Source organism: Physeter macrocephalus, chromosome 15, assembly GCF_002837175.3.
Source record: "Physeter macrocephalus isolate SW-GA chromosome 15, ASM283717v5, whole genome shotgun sequence".
Taxonomy (NCBI): domain Eukaryota; kingdom Metazoa; phylum Chordata; class Mammalia; order Artiodactyla; family Physeteridae; genus Physeter; species Physeter macrocephalus.
Genome location: NC_041228.1, coordinates 11,814,765 through 11,832,830, shown reverse-complemented (window position 1 = coordinate 11,832,830; position 18,066 = coordinate 11,814,765). Strand labels below are relative to the sequence as shown.

General features: G+C 43.2%; 1 protein-coding gene across 1 annotated transcript in view; it reads right to left on the bottom strand.

Annotated features, from left to right (window-relative positions):
- LOC102973503 (arf-GAP with SH3 domain, ANK repeat and PH domain-containing protein 1) overlaps nucleotides 1-18,066 on the bottom strand; it is a 150,710-nt gene that overhangs the window by 73,576 nt on the left and 59,068 nt on the right. The window contains exons 8-11 of the mRNA XM_028500773.2: nucleotides 11,854-11,929; nucleotides 10,334-10,420; nucleotides 3,883-3,983; nucleotides 860-929 (exon numbers count right to left, since the gene is read on the bottom strand). Of these exons, the coding sequence (XP_028356574.1) occupies nucleotides 860-929; nucleotides 3,883-3,983; nucleotides 10,334-10,420; nucleotides 11,854-11,929 (334 nt within the window). The remainder of the gene's footprint in view (nucleotides 1-859; nucleotides 930-3,882; nucleotides 3,984-10,333; nucleotides 10,421-11,853; nucleotides 11,930-18,066) is intronic.

Genomic DNA, 18,066 nt, shown 5'->3' with positions numbered 1-18,066 from the left:
GCGGCCATGGCTCACGGGCCCAGCCGCTCCGCGGCATGTAGGATCTTCCCGGACCGGGGCGCGAACCCGTGTCCCCTGCATCGGCAGGCGGATTCTCAACCACTGCGCCACCAGGAAAGCCCCAAGACTGAACCTTTTTGATAAGTATAGGGATTTTGTCGATCCTGGAACTTTTAGTTGGAAATGGGTGACACGAAGCATAAAAATAAAAATTCTGATAGACTGTAAGTATAACTACATTAATATATAGGTATACAATAATCTGAAGGGAAACAATGTAAATGTTAGTAACTTGGCTTTATTATTTTCCACTTTCTATTAGATTGCCTTTATTCCTAAAATAAGGGGAGTCATAATTGAGGCAATTTTAGTATTCCACTGTTTTATTTATGTATGTTTTAATCCTTTAGCATACTGAGGGATTTTTTGAGTAATTTAAATAAATAGTAACAATTTAAAAAAGACTGAACACTGTAACACGTATTGTTTCATGCCCTACATTACTTTCTCAAGTATAGAACACCCTCTGCCAACTTTATAATTCAGAAAACTTTAGGTTTTTCAGAACAACCAATAATACTTCCCCAAAGATGAGATTATAAAGTAAAAGAATACCTGATTCAGTTTGAGGGAGCAGGAGACAAAAAGTTCTGGTGGAGCAAGAGATGAAGCAGGACACCACAGGACAAGAAAGGGCCAATTTCTTTTGTAAAGAGTATCCTAAACCCCCTGACCTAATCCATACATTAAAGGCACATGAGGAAATTTTTACGGCCGGTCACAGCACGTGTTTGCTTTCCAGTCCACGTGGCCAGAAGGCACCACAGACACAGCTTGGTAAATTACCAGACACACTTACTGTGGCGTGGGAGATGGTCAGAATCCCGTTCTTGACGGAGCACTTCCTTCTCTGCCACACTTTCCGGATCCTAAGGAGGGAGTCAAACACAAGCTGATACAGTACCTGGTTCACGTAACTATCATAACATAATTATGATGCATAACAGTCATTACCAAAAAAACTCCAACCCCAAACCAAAAACCACACAAACCAGAAAATGTTGGTTGCCTTTTAGTACCCCAGGTGGAAGGTAATTCAGACTAGTAGGCATGCACAAGGATGCTCATTATAGCACCGTTTTTGACAGTGAAAATGGGAAACAACAGAAGCAACAGAAATCTAATAGGAGGAATGAATAAAAGATTTAGTTACATTCATACTACAGAGTATTATTATGTAGGCGTTTAAAAGAAGAAAACAACTACATATGCGCAGACCTACATAAACAGATTTCTAAAGCACACTGTTGATTGAAAAAGCAAGCTGCTTTAAGATAATTCTGGTATCTAGTTATGTTAAAATTTCAGGCCTATAAAACAGCACTCTAGGGTTTCTACAGGCATATACATATATGTATAAACATATTTCCTTCATTATCACCTGTCTCCCCGTTGAGAATGTAAGCTCTATAATGATACGGACTCTCAATGTTATAGTTTCAATGTTATAGTCCCAGTGTCTACAACAGTGCCTGGCATGTAGGACTCCCAGAAGATATCTGTTGAATGCATGGGAAGAATGATGAGCAAAACTGACAGTGATCCCAGAAATGTGTAGGAGAAATAGTTGCAATTTTAACAAACAAATTAAAACAAAATAAAAATCTACATGTCTTAGATAAAGCCAAGGAGCACACATTCACAAACAATCAGAAAACAAGAAACTTTCTTTTAAAGGATGATAATTAGTAAAGCAAATAATCAAGATTCTACTCACTTACCGTGAAACAGAATCATTTGTTCAAGCAACAGAAAGACGGCAAGTGTGGAAGGACCAGGGGAGAAAATGGCACAAATGAGGCTGGAGAGAGAGGTGGGGAATGGCTTTGGGAACAGCCCAACGTGCTGTGTGGAGATGAACCGGAGAAGGGACGAGTGAGTGACAGAGAGACCAGTAAGGAGGCCACCAAAATAGTCCAGGAGAGGTGATGGTACTCATCTAAGAGCAGGGCAGCAGAGGCGGCAAGTCACGTATAACTTCTCGTTATTGGGTTGGCCAAAAGTTCGTTCGGTTTTTCCCATAAGATGGTTCTAGTAGCAGAGGTGATGGTACTCATCTAAGAGCAGGGCAGCAGAGGCGGCAAGTCACGTATAACTTCTCGTTATTGGGTTGGCCAAAAGGTTCGTTCGGTTTTTCCCATAAGATGGCTCTAGTAGCACTTAGCTGTCTTTAACTTCATTGGAAACAATTTTGTTAGATTGCATGTGACAGCCGTCATATCAGCACGCATTTAAAAAAAGACTTATCAAAATTGGTGAATTTTTGTGTAGCCATTTTAATATTGAAGATGGAAGAAACAAAGCAACATTTTCGGCATATTATGCTTTATTATTTCAGAAAAGGTAAAAATGCAACTGAAACGCAAAGAAAGATTTCTGCAGTGTATGGAGAAGGTGCTGTGACTGATCGAACCTGTCAAAGGTGGTTTGCGAAGTTTCGTGCTGCAGATTTCTCGCTGGGCGACGCTCCACTGTCGGGTAGACCAGATGAAGTTGACAGCGATCACATTGAGACGTTAATTGAGAACAATCAACGTTATACCACGCGGGAGATAGCCGACATACTCAAAATGTCCGAATCAAGCCTTCAAGATCATTTGCACCAGCCTGGTTATGTGAATCACTTTGACGCTTGGGTTTCACATAAGTCAAAAAAACCTTCTTAGCTGTATTTCTACATGTGATTCTCTACTTAAATGTAATGAAAACGTTCCGTTTTTAAAATAAATTGTGATGGACAATGAAAAGTGGATACTGTACAATCGTGTGGAATGGAAGAAACTGTGGGGCAAGCGAAATAAACTGCCACCAACCACACCAGAGGCCGGTCTTCATCCAAAGGTGATGTTGTGTATATGGTGGGATTGGAAGGGAGTCCTCTATTATGAGCTTCTTCCGGAAAACCCAACGATTTATTCCAACACCTACTGCTCCCAATCAGACCGACTGAAAGCAGCACTTGATGAAAAGTGTTTGGAATTAGTCAACAGAAACGCATAACCTTCCATCAGGATAATGCAAGACCGCATGTTTCTTTGATGACCAGGCAAAAACTGTTACAGCTTGGCTGGGAAGTTCTGATTCATCCTCTGTATTCACCAGACATCGCACCTTCAGATTTCAATTTATTTAAGTCTTTACAAAATTCTCTTAATGGAAAAAACTTCAATCCCTGGAAGACTGTAAAGGGCATCTGGAACAGCTCTTTGCTCAAAAAGATACAAAGTTTTGGGAAGATGGAATTATAAAGTTGCCTGAAAAATGGCAGAAGGTAGCGGAACAAAAGGGTGAATACGTTGTTTAATAAAGTTCTTGGTGAAAATGAAAAATGTGTCTTTTATTTTTACTTACAAACCAAAGGCTCTTTTTGGCCCACCCAATAGAAACGGAAGAGCCTGTCGTCAGGCTGGTAGTGATGCGAGAGGAAAGAGCGGAGTCAAGGTTGACTCTCAAGGTTGGGGTCTGCGCGGCCAGGGGGGCATCTGGCAGAGAAAACCACAGTGGAAAGACCAGAGAGGTGGGCGAGCATGCAGTCAGCGAGCCGTGTACTCAAGCTCGACTCAGTGCCTGCCTTCCTCAAATGGCACGTCACAAGTCGCAGGTGCCATTTAGGGACCACAGAACAATTTAACCTGCTTCTGAAGACAGCAGGTTAAATCTCAGACTTACTGAGGAAAGCAGTGTGCTAAAGGTCTGAAGCTGGTGCACTGGAAGCCTTGTAAGTACGTTTCCCTATCTGAGAGGCTGGGACAGGTTCCTAGGTTACTCACACCCGTAAGTATGCTAAGCACACACAGGACCCCAGGCTGGCTGTATACGTACCCATCGCTTTTCTTCAGTAGGTACCCCTTCTTCTCACTGCCATACTCCTTGTTGCCCTGGAGCTGGTGCATGCTGTATCCTCCTTGCCGGCTCTGGGAATCCTAGAGAGGAGAAACCACAGATTAGACAAATGCCGGAGACAGTTCTCAAATCCTTGACTCTATTCTGCCATGGAGCCTTTGCCTGTTGGTCTGGAGCTAAGAGAATTGTGAACTTCTGAGAGCTGTCGGGTCCTTGTCCTTATTCTAGAGGCGGAAACTGGGCAGGTAAGCAACCGCCAGAGTCACAAGCAAGTGCGAGGCAGAGCTGAGGCCTGGGGTAGAGATCTCCTATTTCTAGCTCAGAAGCCAGCTCGACTTCAAACGAACAGTGCAGCGACAGACTGGTCTATGACTCAAACCAGTTTACACTGGCAGCAGAGATGAGCACAGGAGGGGCTGGAGGAAACGAAGTGGGCCCACAAGACAAGCTCATGCATCCCGAGAGATCTTCTTTCAGGTACCCCTCCTCTGCCTCACATGTTCTGCTTAAATACCCCCGAAGAAAAGTACACCTCCTCTGTGAGGAACTAAGAATTGCTATAAAATTCCTGTTTTGTAACTTACTAGTGCTCTGCAAAAATATACCTGTAACCATGCTTTTAATTTAAAAAGATGACTCTAAGGCAGGGAAAAGTGTATGGCGTGGTGACAGGGTGACAAAGGCTGACAGAACAACACAGACGCAAATAAGCTTGCTTTAACATCCACTGATGCTCCCCCTCGTTTCTAAAGACTGCATGACCAGACGCAGCCATTACACTGTGGAAATGCAAGAAATAAACTAACAATGCCGAACTGTAGCACGAGAACACGGGGCTTTAGACACAGAGGTACGACAATACATTCTCACAGAAAGCATTGACTTACTCTCCTAGACTTCGATCAGGAAGGGCAAAAGCAAGAGAAAAAAAGGCAGAACAGTTGAAAATACAGTTAATTTCATTGACAGTCTTATTGTCTATAATTTAAGCACTTTTTGTAACATAAAGAGAAAACATCGTTGTAAAGATAATTAATATCAGATTTCTCTCTCTCACACACACCCCACACCCCCTTCAGAGTCATGATAAACTTTGGGTGATGGGACAATAAAATATCTTTATCAAGTTTCATTTCGGGTCATTTGAGAACAGAAAAAAAAAGCTGAATGGAAGAGCATGAGGTACACATTTCACCAAGATTGAAGGGCTGACAAACCTCAAAGTGTGTGTGTGTAAAGGGAATCAACACCTCAGTGAAACCCAGTTCACCACTTAAAATCTAAAAAGAGCAACAAATTGTAAGAAGATCCTTTCTTTTCCAAGTGAAGAGAATTTAATAAAAATATCCAGTTCATAAGCTGCAACTCGATGGTGAAGAGACAGAAAGCTGAAGCAGCCATTATTTACTGACGGCTTGTGCACGGCCTGCCTTCCAGGCCAGGATGGCCTCTTTCTGGCATTCAGGACCTCTGGACCAAACAGCATGTGCTCGGTGAATGCATATTAATGTGAATAATAGCTGCAGGAGAATCTGCAGGACAGCACACCTCTGTAGGGCTATTCTACACGTGATGAGTTCACTGTTCAAAAGCACGCCCCGAACACTCCCTAAAAACCAGGCGGGGTGCACATGCTGAGGACACTGGGACGCAGCCCATCTCAGAGATGGAAGCTCCCCCTCGGAACCCACACCGTGCTGCTCTCTCGTGTAGGTGTAGCTGAGAGCTGAGCGCACGCTGTACCAGGCAAGTTGACTCAGACGAAAAAGGTTACAAACTCTGTTCATTTTCTTAATCTGAGTAATTTCTTTGTCTTTAACTGGCCAGATTCCCTCCAGCTGAAACATCTCACTGGACAAGCTGAATCACCTGGGGAGAAGTGGGGCGTAGGAATCTTGAAAAATTCCCCTCTGTGTTTACTTTTAACCAGGGTTCACAGCCTTGAACTCAGAGTAATTTGGCCCACTCTGCCCTCCCCGACAGGTACTTTCTGGATGGAACTATGACCGAGGACCTGTACCACACACCAAGTAGGCAGAGACAGCCTGCCTCTACCAGTGCCTCTAGTGACAGCCCCCAATACAACAGTAGTGACACATGGGGTTTTTTCAAGCAGGCAGCAATGTGGCCATAATACTAATAAAGAACAATCAGGATAGAAAACTAGATCAGGTGGTAGAGGCCTGAGCCATGGGACAAAATAAGAGGCCAGGATAAATGAAATCGAGAGCCCCTGCTTTAACCCAATGAAATCACATGAAAATCACTTAACTATCAACCTGGAGTTAGGGATCTTTGCCATAGCTATACCTCTCCAGAACATTAAAGGCAAAATCTAAAATCTCCTTGATATCAATTCTCATTAAGGTAACTCTCTTCCTTGGAACGCTTTTCTTTGAACTAAACTTCCCTTTATCTGCCCACATAATTCCTAGTCTGTCTGAACGCTTTAAAACTATGCATCTCTCACCTTAACTGGTTTGCTAACCTTTAAAATAAAAGCCTAAGTTTTGGGGTTTTTTTTAGTTTTTTTTTTAAATTAATTTTTACTGGAATATAGTCAATTTACAATGTTGAAAGCCTAAGTTAAAAAAATAAAAGTACTTACCTTTTTTAAAAAATAAGGATTCAGATGCTGACACCTTATGAAAACTATTATATTCTGTAAACTTACTACTAAGACATTCCTTACATATATTTACTACTAGCCTAAATTAACTTTCAATTCTGAATAACAAACAGATTGAGTAGACCTTGCTTTATATCAGACAAGTGTGGTTTTAAAGGTGAATAAAGTGGCTGAAGCCTAGGCTTTGACCTCAGAAGCCTATTCCACTAAACCAAGCAGGAAGGAAGCAGTGATTCAGAGGTAGCATCAACAATCCTAAATTAACTAGTAATGAGTTTTATGGCCTAAGAAAGTCACACAAATGATTATCTCTGTCCTTGGAGAAATGATGGCTTAGCAGGGCACTCCAGATAAATGAAAAGAGGATTCTCTTTTTTGAGAAAATAAACCTTGGAGAATTGTTAACACTTAATAAGTAAACAAAATAAAACACAACTGAAGGAATGAAATAGGTTCTGAATCCTTTGACAGCACAATAGAAATCAACGTGTACTGAGGAAAGAGAAATGCAAACGTGAAACTCACGTCAGGTAAACAATTTAAAACTCAAATAGTGAACTTAAAATAAAACCTTGGCAAAAATCCATGATGTGAGCCAAGAGATGTAAACTACAGAATGAAACTACAGTATTATTTTTTAGTTCAATTTCCCATTCTCTATTAGCAGTACAAATTACTTTACTTTCTTATTAGAAAACCTTATTAACATATAAAATGCATTATTAAGGAGTAAAACCTCAAATCTTTTAAAACTGCAAGCAATTAACACCCTCATTGACTTAATGGGTTATAAATATTTCTGGCATCCAATTTAAAACTAAACCTCTATTTATAGAAGCTTCAAATTTCTACGGTAAGGTATGAATGGAGTGGGCAAAAAATTCCTTCTGTTTCATCTCACTAAATATTTATTGAGTAGTTCTGGGGTGCCAGGCAATGTACTGGATACTGTGAAAGGAGAGATCAGTAAAACACAGATAGTTTGCAAACTATGATGAGCTACTGAGACTCAAAGAGATGAAGTTTTTGGAATGATTTATGGATAGCACCAATAAAAATAAAATATTTTCAACCCTAAAAATAGTTTCTACCAAAAATCCAAAGATCCTACTTAGAGCTCAAATTCTTTTTTTTTAAATTTACTACTTTTGTTTAATATAATTTAATTGTGCTTATATAATTTTTTTTTACATCTTTACTGGAGTATAATCGCTTTACAATGGTGTGTTAGTTTCTGCTGTACAACAAAGTGAATCAGCTATACATATACATATATCCCCATATCCCCTCCCTCTTGCGTCTCCCTCCCACCCTCCCTATCCCACCCCTCTAGGTGGTCACAAAGCACCGAGCTGATCTCCCTGTGCTGTGCGGCTGCTTCCCACCAGCTATCTATTTTACGTTTGGTAGTGTATATAAGTCCATGACGCTCTCTCACTTCGTCCCAGCTTACCCTTCCCCTGCTGTGTCCTCAAGTCCGTTCTCTACGTCTGCGTCTTTATTCCTGCCCTGCCACTAGGTTCATCAGTACCGTTTTTTTAAAGATTCCATGTATGTGCATTAGCACACGGTATTTGTTTTTCTCTTTCTGACTTACTTCACTCTCCACGACAGACTCTAGGTCCATCTACCTCACTACAAATAATTTTACATTCGGTAGTGTATGTGTGTCAATAGAGCTCAAATTCTTGAAGCTTCCTTTAATGGAGTCAGGTTGAACCTGGTGGGGGTGAGGAGGCTGAATGATTTGATGGGTGATTTAAATTTCTCAGGTCCCTTTTTAGAGCGCTTTACACTCTTCTCAAACAGTCACGCTATGGCAAGAACTCTCTGGTGGACAATCTCCTTCCATATTTAATAAGGCATTAAAAATCATTACCTTCTAAACATATTCTGTGATAAGACATGATAAACAGCAGGAGAATGGGACAGGCATGCTGTGAAAGACCAATTTTACTTGTAAAATCCTCTGGACACGGTGCTAACGAAAACATCATTTATTAATTTGGGGTGGAATTACAATAAGTCGTGTGCATTTCCTCACGTTCAGAGGAGGCATATACGCACCTGCGGCGTTTAGCTAGCACGAGCAGAATACATCAGTCTCTATGCAAAGCAAAAAGGGACTGTAATAGTCTTTTTTTTCCCCCAAGAAAGCTTCCTCACACAGGAAGGAGGTAATCCCGTGTGACAAAACAAAGGTAGGAAGTGCTTAAGCACATATCTGCCAGTTCAAAACCTCGCAGTTTTCTCCCCAGGCAGGGATCTAGCTCTTACCCCTCTATCTGGGTCTTTCTAGTAAACTGAGAAGTCATTCAAGGAGACAGCTTCTCCTAGGACCAGCAGTAAGCATCTTCTAAGAGGCCTCAAAGCACAGGTGCAGACACTGCTGAGACTAGGGGACGTGGGTACACAGCCCACATACCTCCCTGCCCACCGATGCCTACTACACACCTCCCTGCCCACAGGTCAGCAGGCACTCAGTGTCACAGGGCTACAGACCTCTCTCGCTGTACGAAGACCCAACGTGTATATAAAACTGGATCTGGGGAGGCAGGAGGGTAGAGGGCTATAATCACTCAGTCAAGGGAACCCTCAAGATTGCTTTAACATTAGTGTTGCTGGAGCAGGGCTTCCCATGTTTGAGGGGGTTTGCTTTGTTTTTGTCTTGGACTCATGAACCCCTTTTGGAAATTTTAGGGATTTACAGAGAGTCAGTTTGCAATTGTGAGATAATATGATGAGGAACTGACATATGAAAAATGCTGTATTTTGTGTGATTATGATTAAATACTGCATTTAAATACTGCACTTAAATTGAATCCATAGTAAATGCGTAACATAAACAGGCAAATGTTTACCTTCTCCCATGCAACAAACGGTGCTCACTGTTTAATGTACCCTTCATATGAAGTCCATTCCCTTTAGTGTGCATCCAAGGTTCTCCACAATCCGGTCCGGGTTTTCACCTCAGGAGCGGCATCTCTCACTCCTCCACCCACCCTGCCCCAAGCTGCTGTGGTCTGCTGAATGCGCCCAGCAGCTTCTCACTCCTGAGACTCTTTGCTTCCTCCCTTTCCCGGCACACCTCCTCCCAATCTCTGTCTTACAGCATCAATACTGCTTTAGGTCCGGCCACTTGTTCACATGGCTGACTCTCTCTATTACCTACTAGACAATGAGATCCTTGACGGAAGGGACTCAAGCTTAATGCCCAGAAGAGTTGCCAGCACACAGTAAGTATTCATTAGATGTTTGACCAAACAAATGAACAGATGAGATTAATAATTAAGCATTGGTATTGCATTCATCTAACATCTACCATGCACCGTATACTCCATTTCAGCATCCAAAGACTACCTCAACCTTAACTTTCCTAACTGTGGGGCAAAACTTCTATAGGAATCTGTATCAAAATATTTCTCTATTTCTCTGGTAAAATGAGACAGCCCCTTTGGCTGTCTGGAGAAACAGGGATGATCTAAGAGGAACTGAGGTATGTACATCAACACCTGGGAGGACGCTCTTCTGAAGCACACGCCTTAAAGGCAGGATGGAAAACCTGGTCATGGAGTTGGGGGTGAGGGTTATCTTTTTTTTATAAGGAGGGAACAGGAGCCCAAAGACCGTTCCTACTGTGTTTCATACGACAGGTATGCACTGTGTCTTACATCTCATCTGCCCCCCCACCCCGGCAGGAAGTTCTCACTATGCTTGCTCTGTAGATCAGGAAACACAAAGGCTATCACAAGCGGCCCTGCTTACACGGTTAGCCCTGCTGGAAACACACAGATCACCTACTTCTTTCTGATCAAGTTGAAGGGAGGATTTTATTAAGTCTCGGAGTGCAGTCAGCTGTTTCTTTTCTTCATCCTGGGTCTGTTTTATCTATGAGAGAAAAACAGTTCTTCTATCACTTATCTCTTACACTTTTTTTTTTTTTTTTTTGCTGTACTTGGGCCTCTCACTGCCGTGGCCTCTCCCGTTGCGGAGCACAGGCTCCGGACGCGCAGGCTCAGCGGCCACGGCTCACGGGCCCAGCCGCTCCGCGGCAGGTGGGATCCTCCCGGACCGGGGCACGAACCCGTGTCCTCTGCATCGGCAGGCGGACTCTCAACCACTGCGCCACCAGGGAAGCCCCTCTCTTATACATTTATGAGCAGAGTTTAATTCATCCAAATGTATACTACTCATCAAACAATTCAATTATACAGTCGATTTCCTTATTAAAGTCCTTCACACGGTCTCATTTTTGATATGAGAGGCACAATTTTCTCATCTTCTTAAAGTACCAGTGAGTTTTGAAATTAGTGAATAATGCAACATGCTTTCTTATTAAATAATACATCTAGGCTAGACAACTAGCTCTGAAGGACTATTTTCAACAAAGCTTAAGAAATAACATTGAGTTATTTGCTTCTGGTATTTCAAAGGGTGGCAGTGGAAATATCAGTATCACGATGTGACTGAATGGGCCAGAAGACAATCCTAAGAATGACCAGAATCCCAAGAGCTAATGCATATAGGAAAGTTTACAAAGTTTACATGAAGGGAAGGGACTGGTGCTGCTTTTCTTAATCACTTGGAACTTAACTGCAACCTGAACCATGTTAACTTTTCAAAGAAAAATCAGAAAAGTTCTATTAGAATATAAGGTATCCTGTGTAACTCTAAATCCTTATCTGAACACATGTATCAATAGTTACACTCCTAAAATATATACTTTTAATATTATTCACTGTCAAGCGGTTCATGAAGAACAAACTTGAGATTGCTACATATGCAATTAGTTTTTTTCTCAAAAAGTTTTCCTCTTGCTTTTCCTCTTCTAAAATCAAAACCTAGAGAGTAGGGGAAAAAAAGGAGAGGAAATATAAAGCAAACAAGCAAGCAAAAAAAAGGAAAAAAGAAAAAAAATTCATCAACCTGCTTACTCAGAGACAGTCACTTAATTTTTTTCCTTCCAGGATAAAAATTTCCTTCTGCAACTGCTGACCAAAGGGCACTCACATGTGATGCTACTGAACCCAGCACGGAGAGCCATGCAGAACCAATGGCTATCCATCTAACTCCCTGCCCTGCTCCACCTATGTCCCATAACTACTCTGGAATATCTGACCAGTGATGATGTCTCTGAGTTACACCAGGAAAACAAAACAAAACAAACCACAAAAAAACATTTACAGGCCCTAGATTTACGCTGACACATCACTTCACCTTGTCTTCTTTTTTCTTTAATGCTCTTCTAATACAGATTTCAGATTTACTGATATTTATCTATAAAAGCAAGTTAAAGTGCAGGTATTTTGTAAAGAACTTACATTATATAAATCAGCAGCCAGTTTTTCAATGTACTGTTTCAATTTATCAGCTGTCTTCAAGCCATCTTGAAAGAAACTACAATGGAAAACATGAGAGATTTATCAGCAGTGTGAAAAGAGAGATGAACCACAATTACCTGAAAAATCTGAAAATTTTCATAGACACGTATTTACTCTCTACCCAGATATCTATATGAAACACTTATAAAACTAATTTCAGTATTTTATAAAGATGTACCAATAAACAAACCACAGGCACAATTTGACATGTGCCAGCAGGTGTCACATGGACACTGCAGATAACAGCTACATCTCCAACCCACCGAGTCATACACAGAACAATTCTTCCTGGTTGTGCCATATTTGAATTTGAAAGAGACAGAGAGACACGTTTGCCAGTGGAATATCATGAAATCCGACTGGACACTAACGAGGGAAATAAAGGCCGGAGGACAGTCAGCAAGGGTTCTTCCAGTTTCCAAAAGATCCCTGGGTCCCTACACACTTGAAACACAGGATGCTGAATCAGTGGTACGGACGACGGATTCGGAAAGCGCTCTCCTACCACACACATTAAGAAGGGGGTGTCATCGCACCCTGAACTGGCAACAAGCGCTGACATCTGCTGAGCGACCATCACCTGACGCCTCATTTCATCTACACCCTCACAGCAACCCGAACGAGCGGGTAAGCACCTCAAGTCTCTCCTCCATCCCGAAGGAGGAGCTGAGGCCCAGAGCGAGGGCGGAACTTGCCCAAGCTGCTGACGCAACTAGCAAGTGGCGGAACTGGGATGAGGTCCAGGTGCCGGCACCCCTGCTCTCACTACCAAGCGACACGATTTCTTGTCTGAGCGCTTCCACTCAGGAGCCCCGCTGTGTCTGTGTTCACAATGTCCTCCCCCCTGCTGGAAGCTTCTTTAACCTCCGCGGCAGATTATTGCTTAATGCACGTTACCTGCGCTGCTCCCTCCCCAGGAAAGGAAGAGGTCCTTGAGGACGAGGACGGTCTCTCATCCCCACATCATAATGGGCCCAGCACAGAGCAGCAGACGCTCATTAGAAGGTAAGAATGAAGCACAACTAAGAATTTTGAGGGCACGTTTTGGGATCCGTGTATATCTTTCCAGCTTAATATGTACACTCAGTGGTAACAATACATCCCTGTCAGAACTGACCTTCAAAGTGATTAGTGAAATTCTACAAGTTCCAAAGTTTTTTAAGGTTCACATCTTTAGCAGAGAACCCTTACTGAAATAAGGGTTTCATGTAATCAAGCTACGTGTAAATTCTCATCTACTAACATTCAGGTTTTCATCACTGCCTTTAGGGATGAAAGTTGAACTTCTTGGTACAAAACTGAATAACTTCTATGTTCTGGCCCCTGAATATCTTTCTGGTTTTTATCTCCTACCATTTTCCCCTAAAAACTCTGGCCTCCCTCCCGCCATGCTCCATTATTTCCAGTTGCTCCCCCAGCCTTCGCATATGCTGTTCCCTTTGCCTGAAATGCCCTTCCCCACTGATTACGTGGTTACCAAACTCTCTCATTCTGTCCTGGCTCAGCTCAGCTGCTACCTCCCCAGGCGGCTTTCCCCAGCCTTTCTAGTCAAGGGGATGGCATCTTTGAGCACTTGCTTGTGCCCCGGCCTAAGTGGCAACCCTAGAGCAGCTGACAACGTTCTGCACAAAGCAGATCATCCAAGAGCATTAACCTGAACCAGCATCTTCTACATCCAGGAAGGAGTGTCTGCCAAGGACACAGAAGTATGGCTAAAAAGTTAACCACAGCAAAACTAATTTTCATCTCTGATACTGCACTTAATTTCTGGAGGAAGGGCTTGAAAGTAGAACACTTGATGGATGCTGTCAGTACTTCTTACAACAGGAAAAACAAGGGCAGGGGGATGAGATGACGATGGCCTAGGCTGTGCTCTGGGACTTACCAGCTATGGGACACTGGCAAGTCACTAAACCTCTGCCCGTGTTACTGGTATTAAATGGGATGAATAATACAGATAAGACACACAAAATGACTCAGCAAGGTGCTGGGCAGTTAGGATGTGCTCAGTAAATGTTGCTTTTCTTCCCTGGAGCCGCAGAGGTTTACCATGGAAGGAGTTACTTCTTTCTCAGAGGGATACAGATTCTTCGAAGATATTTTTGTAAAGGTGTTTCATTTTCACTTTCAACATGAAGGGAATTTAATCATCACGTTAAAAAAAAAAAAGTGAGTTTAAACGAGAATGCTCTAGATCTGTGTTTTCCAATACAGTGTTTGCCACTAGCCACATGCAGCCAATTTAGTTAAAATTAAGTAAATTTAAAATTCAGTTCATGAAGTCTCACCAGCCACATTTCAAGTGCTCAGCAGCCAAGCGTGGCTGGTGGGTACCATGTGAGACAACAAAGAATATCAACACTTCCGTCATTTCAGAAAGTTCTATTGGACAGTGCTGCTCGACATCAAGAATAAGCAAACAGATCTGAACAGTATGCAAGGCAAGTTATAAAACATACATATGAGGGCTTCCCTAGTGGCGCAATGGTTGAGAATCCGCCTGCCAATGCAGGGGACAAGGGTTCGAGACCTGGTCCAGGAAGATCCCACATGCCGCGGAGCAACCACATTTCAAGTGCTCAGCAGCCAAGCGTGGCTGGTGGGTACCATGTGAGACAACAAAGAATATCAACACTTCCGTCATTTCAGAAAGTTCTATTGGACAGTGCTGCTCGACATCAAGAATAAGCAAACAGATCTGAACAGTATGCAAGGCAAGTTATAAAACATACATATGAGGGCTTCCCTAGTGGCGCAATGGTTGAGAATCTGCCTGCCAATGCAGGGGACAAGGGTTCGAGACCTGGTCCGGGAAGATCCCACATGCCGCGGAGCAACTGGGCCCGTGCGCCACGACTACTGAGCCTGCGCGTCTGGAGCCTGTGCTCCGCAACAAGAGAGGCCGCGACAGTGAGAGGCCCGCGCACCGCGATGAAGAGTGGCCCCCGCTCCCCGCAACTAGAGAAAGCCCTCGCACAGAAACGAAGACCCAACACAGCCAAAAATAAATAATAAAATAAATAAGTAAATAAAAAATTTAAAACACACATTTGATGGAGAAAGAGGGCACTGTTTTAGTTTGAGATGGCGTTGATAAAAATGCAAAGTTCTCTACCAGCAGTGAAAGCAAACTGGAAGGGGGGCAAATTCTTAACAATCAAAAGGCTGAAGGAAGACCCAAAAAGTCGATTTGCCTATAGTTAAATTCTTCCAAACATTACAAAAAAACTCAGTGCAATGAGGAATTATTTTAATCTATGGTATGATCCATTTTTGTAAACAAAACAAACCATATACGTAAATCCAGTAATCTTCTGAGTGAGATTATGGTTTTTTCTCCCCCCCTCTTTTTCACTAACTCCATCTTCTAAATATTTTCTAAAAAAAGATCATATGTTACTCAGGCAGGACAAAATTTAAACATCAGCACTTAGCCTGGGAGGACAAGGCTGAGTGGAGCCCCTCTCAGACGGTTATCTGAGGGCCAACGTCTAGCGCTGGGTGAGAAGCAGGAGCGGGGCTGGGGGACTGCAGGGCAACAACACCCCTGCCAGTCCTCAGTGACACCACAAAGGCCAACAGGCTGCCAACCGCACTGTCCCTCTGGGGAGCCCCTGGCCCCCACCCATGCTTGATTCTCCCACCTACTGGCCGGCCGGGACTCAAAGCCACAACCTTCCACTGAGGGCGCCCGCTCCTCTGTTCCCTTCCTCCCTCTCTCTGAGCTGGTTCGGGTTCAGTGCAAGTGCGTGGGCTTAGGAGTCAAAAGCATACCGTATTTTGGCTCTAAACCTGACCGTATGTATAACGTCAGGCAGGTCATTGACCTTGTCTGACTATGGGCATGCTTATCTCCAAATGTGGACATTTTCTAGCTTCCAGGGGCATCAGATGAGCTACTACAGATAAAATGTTCTGTTCATTGAAAAGGGGAGCACAGGTGTCAGCTCTGATGACTTATGACTCAACCTGAACGTGGACGCTTTGCTGACGCAAGGGGAAATTACCTCATGACATCCCACTTGTCCCTTGGCCAATTTCTCCATAAATTACTGAAATAATTTGGAAAACAGGCGATGATGCAGTAATAATAATGGCAGCTAGCAAGTAACTGAGTATTTACTCTGTGCCAGTCACTCACCATGATGCCTACATAATTCACGGAATACCTCTTTTTAAAGGTCTCATTACAATCTAACAAAAAAAGATAATTATTATTATTAACCTGTAAGACAGATAAGGAAAACAGGCCCAGAGAGGTCCAGTGGGTTGTCTAGGGTCATCTAGTCACTGAGTGCAGAGCTGGGACTTCAGTATAAATTTTCTGATCTCTAGAGCAAAGGTAATTAAAAAACAAGACTGACCTGGGTCCAAATCCTGGCTCTCCCACTGAATAACTGCATAATCTCTGGAGCCCTGCGCCTCAGTGTCCTTATACAGGAAATGGAGAGAATCGCACGGACCTTGGAGAGTCCCTGTGAGCACTGGGTAATGTTTCTAAAATGCCAGGCGCAGAGAAGCAGCTCAGTACACGCTGTGGCCGCTGGCCCGCGAAATGGGCTTCATCGTTTCTCTCACCTTAGGGACACAGCAGGACTGGTTTACTTTTTAAAGCAGCAGCTTGAAAGAAACATGACCATATTTTAATGACATTGGGTGCCAGAAAAAGATAAGCTGCCAATGGATGGGCGGAGGGACCCTCACATTTACACTGATGAGCTGGAACACACCTCCCAGCTGCAGAAAGCAAGCTCAGGAGTGTCTGACACTGTCACCCACCATCAGGCAGGACACATCCTCGTTAGAACAAACAAGAACCTTCTCCATCCTGAGAGAGTTGCTACGTACTTCACTTCCTTCTTAAGTCACTCTAAGCAATGACGGGGAAGGAAAACACTATATTCGTCCTGCTTTTAATTTAAAATAAAGTCTCCCTGATACTCCTTTATCACATGTTCTGCTTGGCTTAGCAAGAGGTATTGGCCAAAAGCTGAAAGATTCAGAGAGCATTATATTATCTTCAAAAGAAGTTAGGGGGCTTCCCTGGTGGCACAGCGGTTAAGAATCCGCCTGCCGATGCAGGGGACACGAGTTCGAGCCCTGGTCTGGGAAGATCCCACATGCCGCAGAGCAACTAAGCCCGCATGGGGCCCAACTACTGAGCCTGCGCTCTAGAGCCCATGAGCCACAATTACTGAGCCCACGAGCCGCAACTACTGAAGCCCGCACGCCTAGAGCTCGTGCTCTGCAACAAGAGAAGCCACCGCAATGAGGAGCCCGTGCACCGCAATGAAGAGGAGCCACCGCTCGCCGCAACGAGAGAAAGCCCGCGTGCAGCAACGAAGACCCAACACAGCCAAAAATAAATAAATTAATTAAATAAATAAACTTAAAAAAAAAGAAGTTAGGATGCCCTGGAACAGCAGAGAGTATGGTTTTATAAAACAAATCAAACTATACAGCAAAATTTTAAAAAAGTAACCTCTTAACAATTCAACCATCAACCCCTTATGAAAAACTGATTTCCAAGCTTCAGGCTTGGACTAAGTCAGGCACTGACTTCCAGCTGTCTAGGTAACAGGGACATTTTCTCCCAGATCCATTCTGTGTACGTCCTGTGGTATTTAAGAAACGTGAACGCACAAGGGTAGTGTAAGTACTAATTAAGAATCTAAGAATCTTTGTTATGTTCTGTCGCTATTTTTCATTTAAAAAAAAAAAGACAAAATTCATGTAACATAAAATTCACCATTTTAAAGTGTACAGTTCAGTAGTTTTTAGTATATGCACTGTGTTGTGCAACCACTATCTAATTCCAGGACATTTCCACCAGACCAAAAAGATATATTGTGCCCGTTAGCAGTGACTCCTAATTTCGCTCTTCTTCTATCTGCCAGCAAACAACAATCTGCTTTCTGTCTCAAAGGACTTGCCTCTTCTGGACATTCACTTAAATGAAATCATACCATATGTAATCTTTTGCTCTGGCTCCTTTCACTTAGAAAAACTTTTTTTAAAAAAACTGAAGTATAGGGGCTTCCCTGGTGGCGCAGTGGTTGCGCGTCCGCCTGCCGATGCAGGGGAACCGGGTTCGCGCCCCGGTCTGGGGGGATCCCACATGCCGCGGAGCGGCTGGGCCCGTGAGCCATGGCC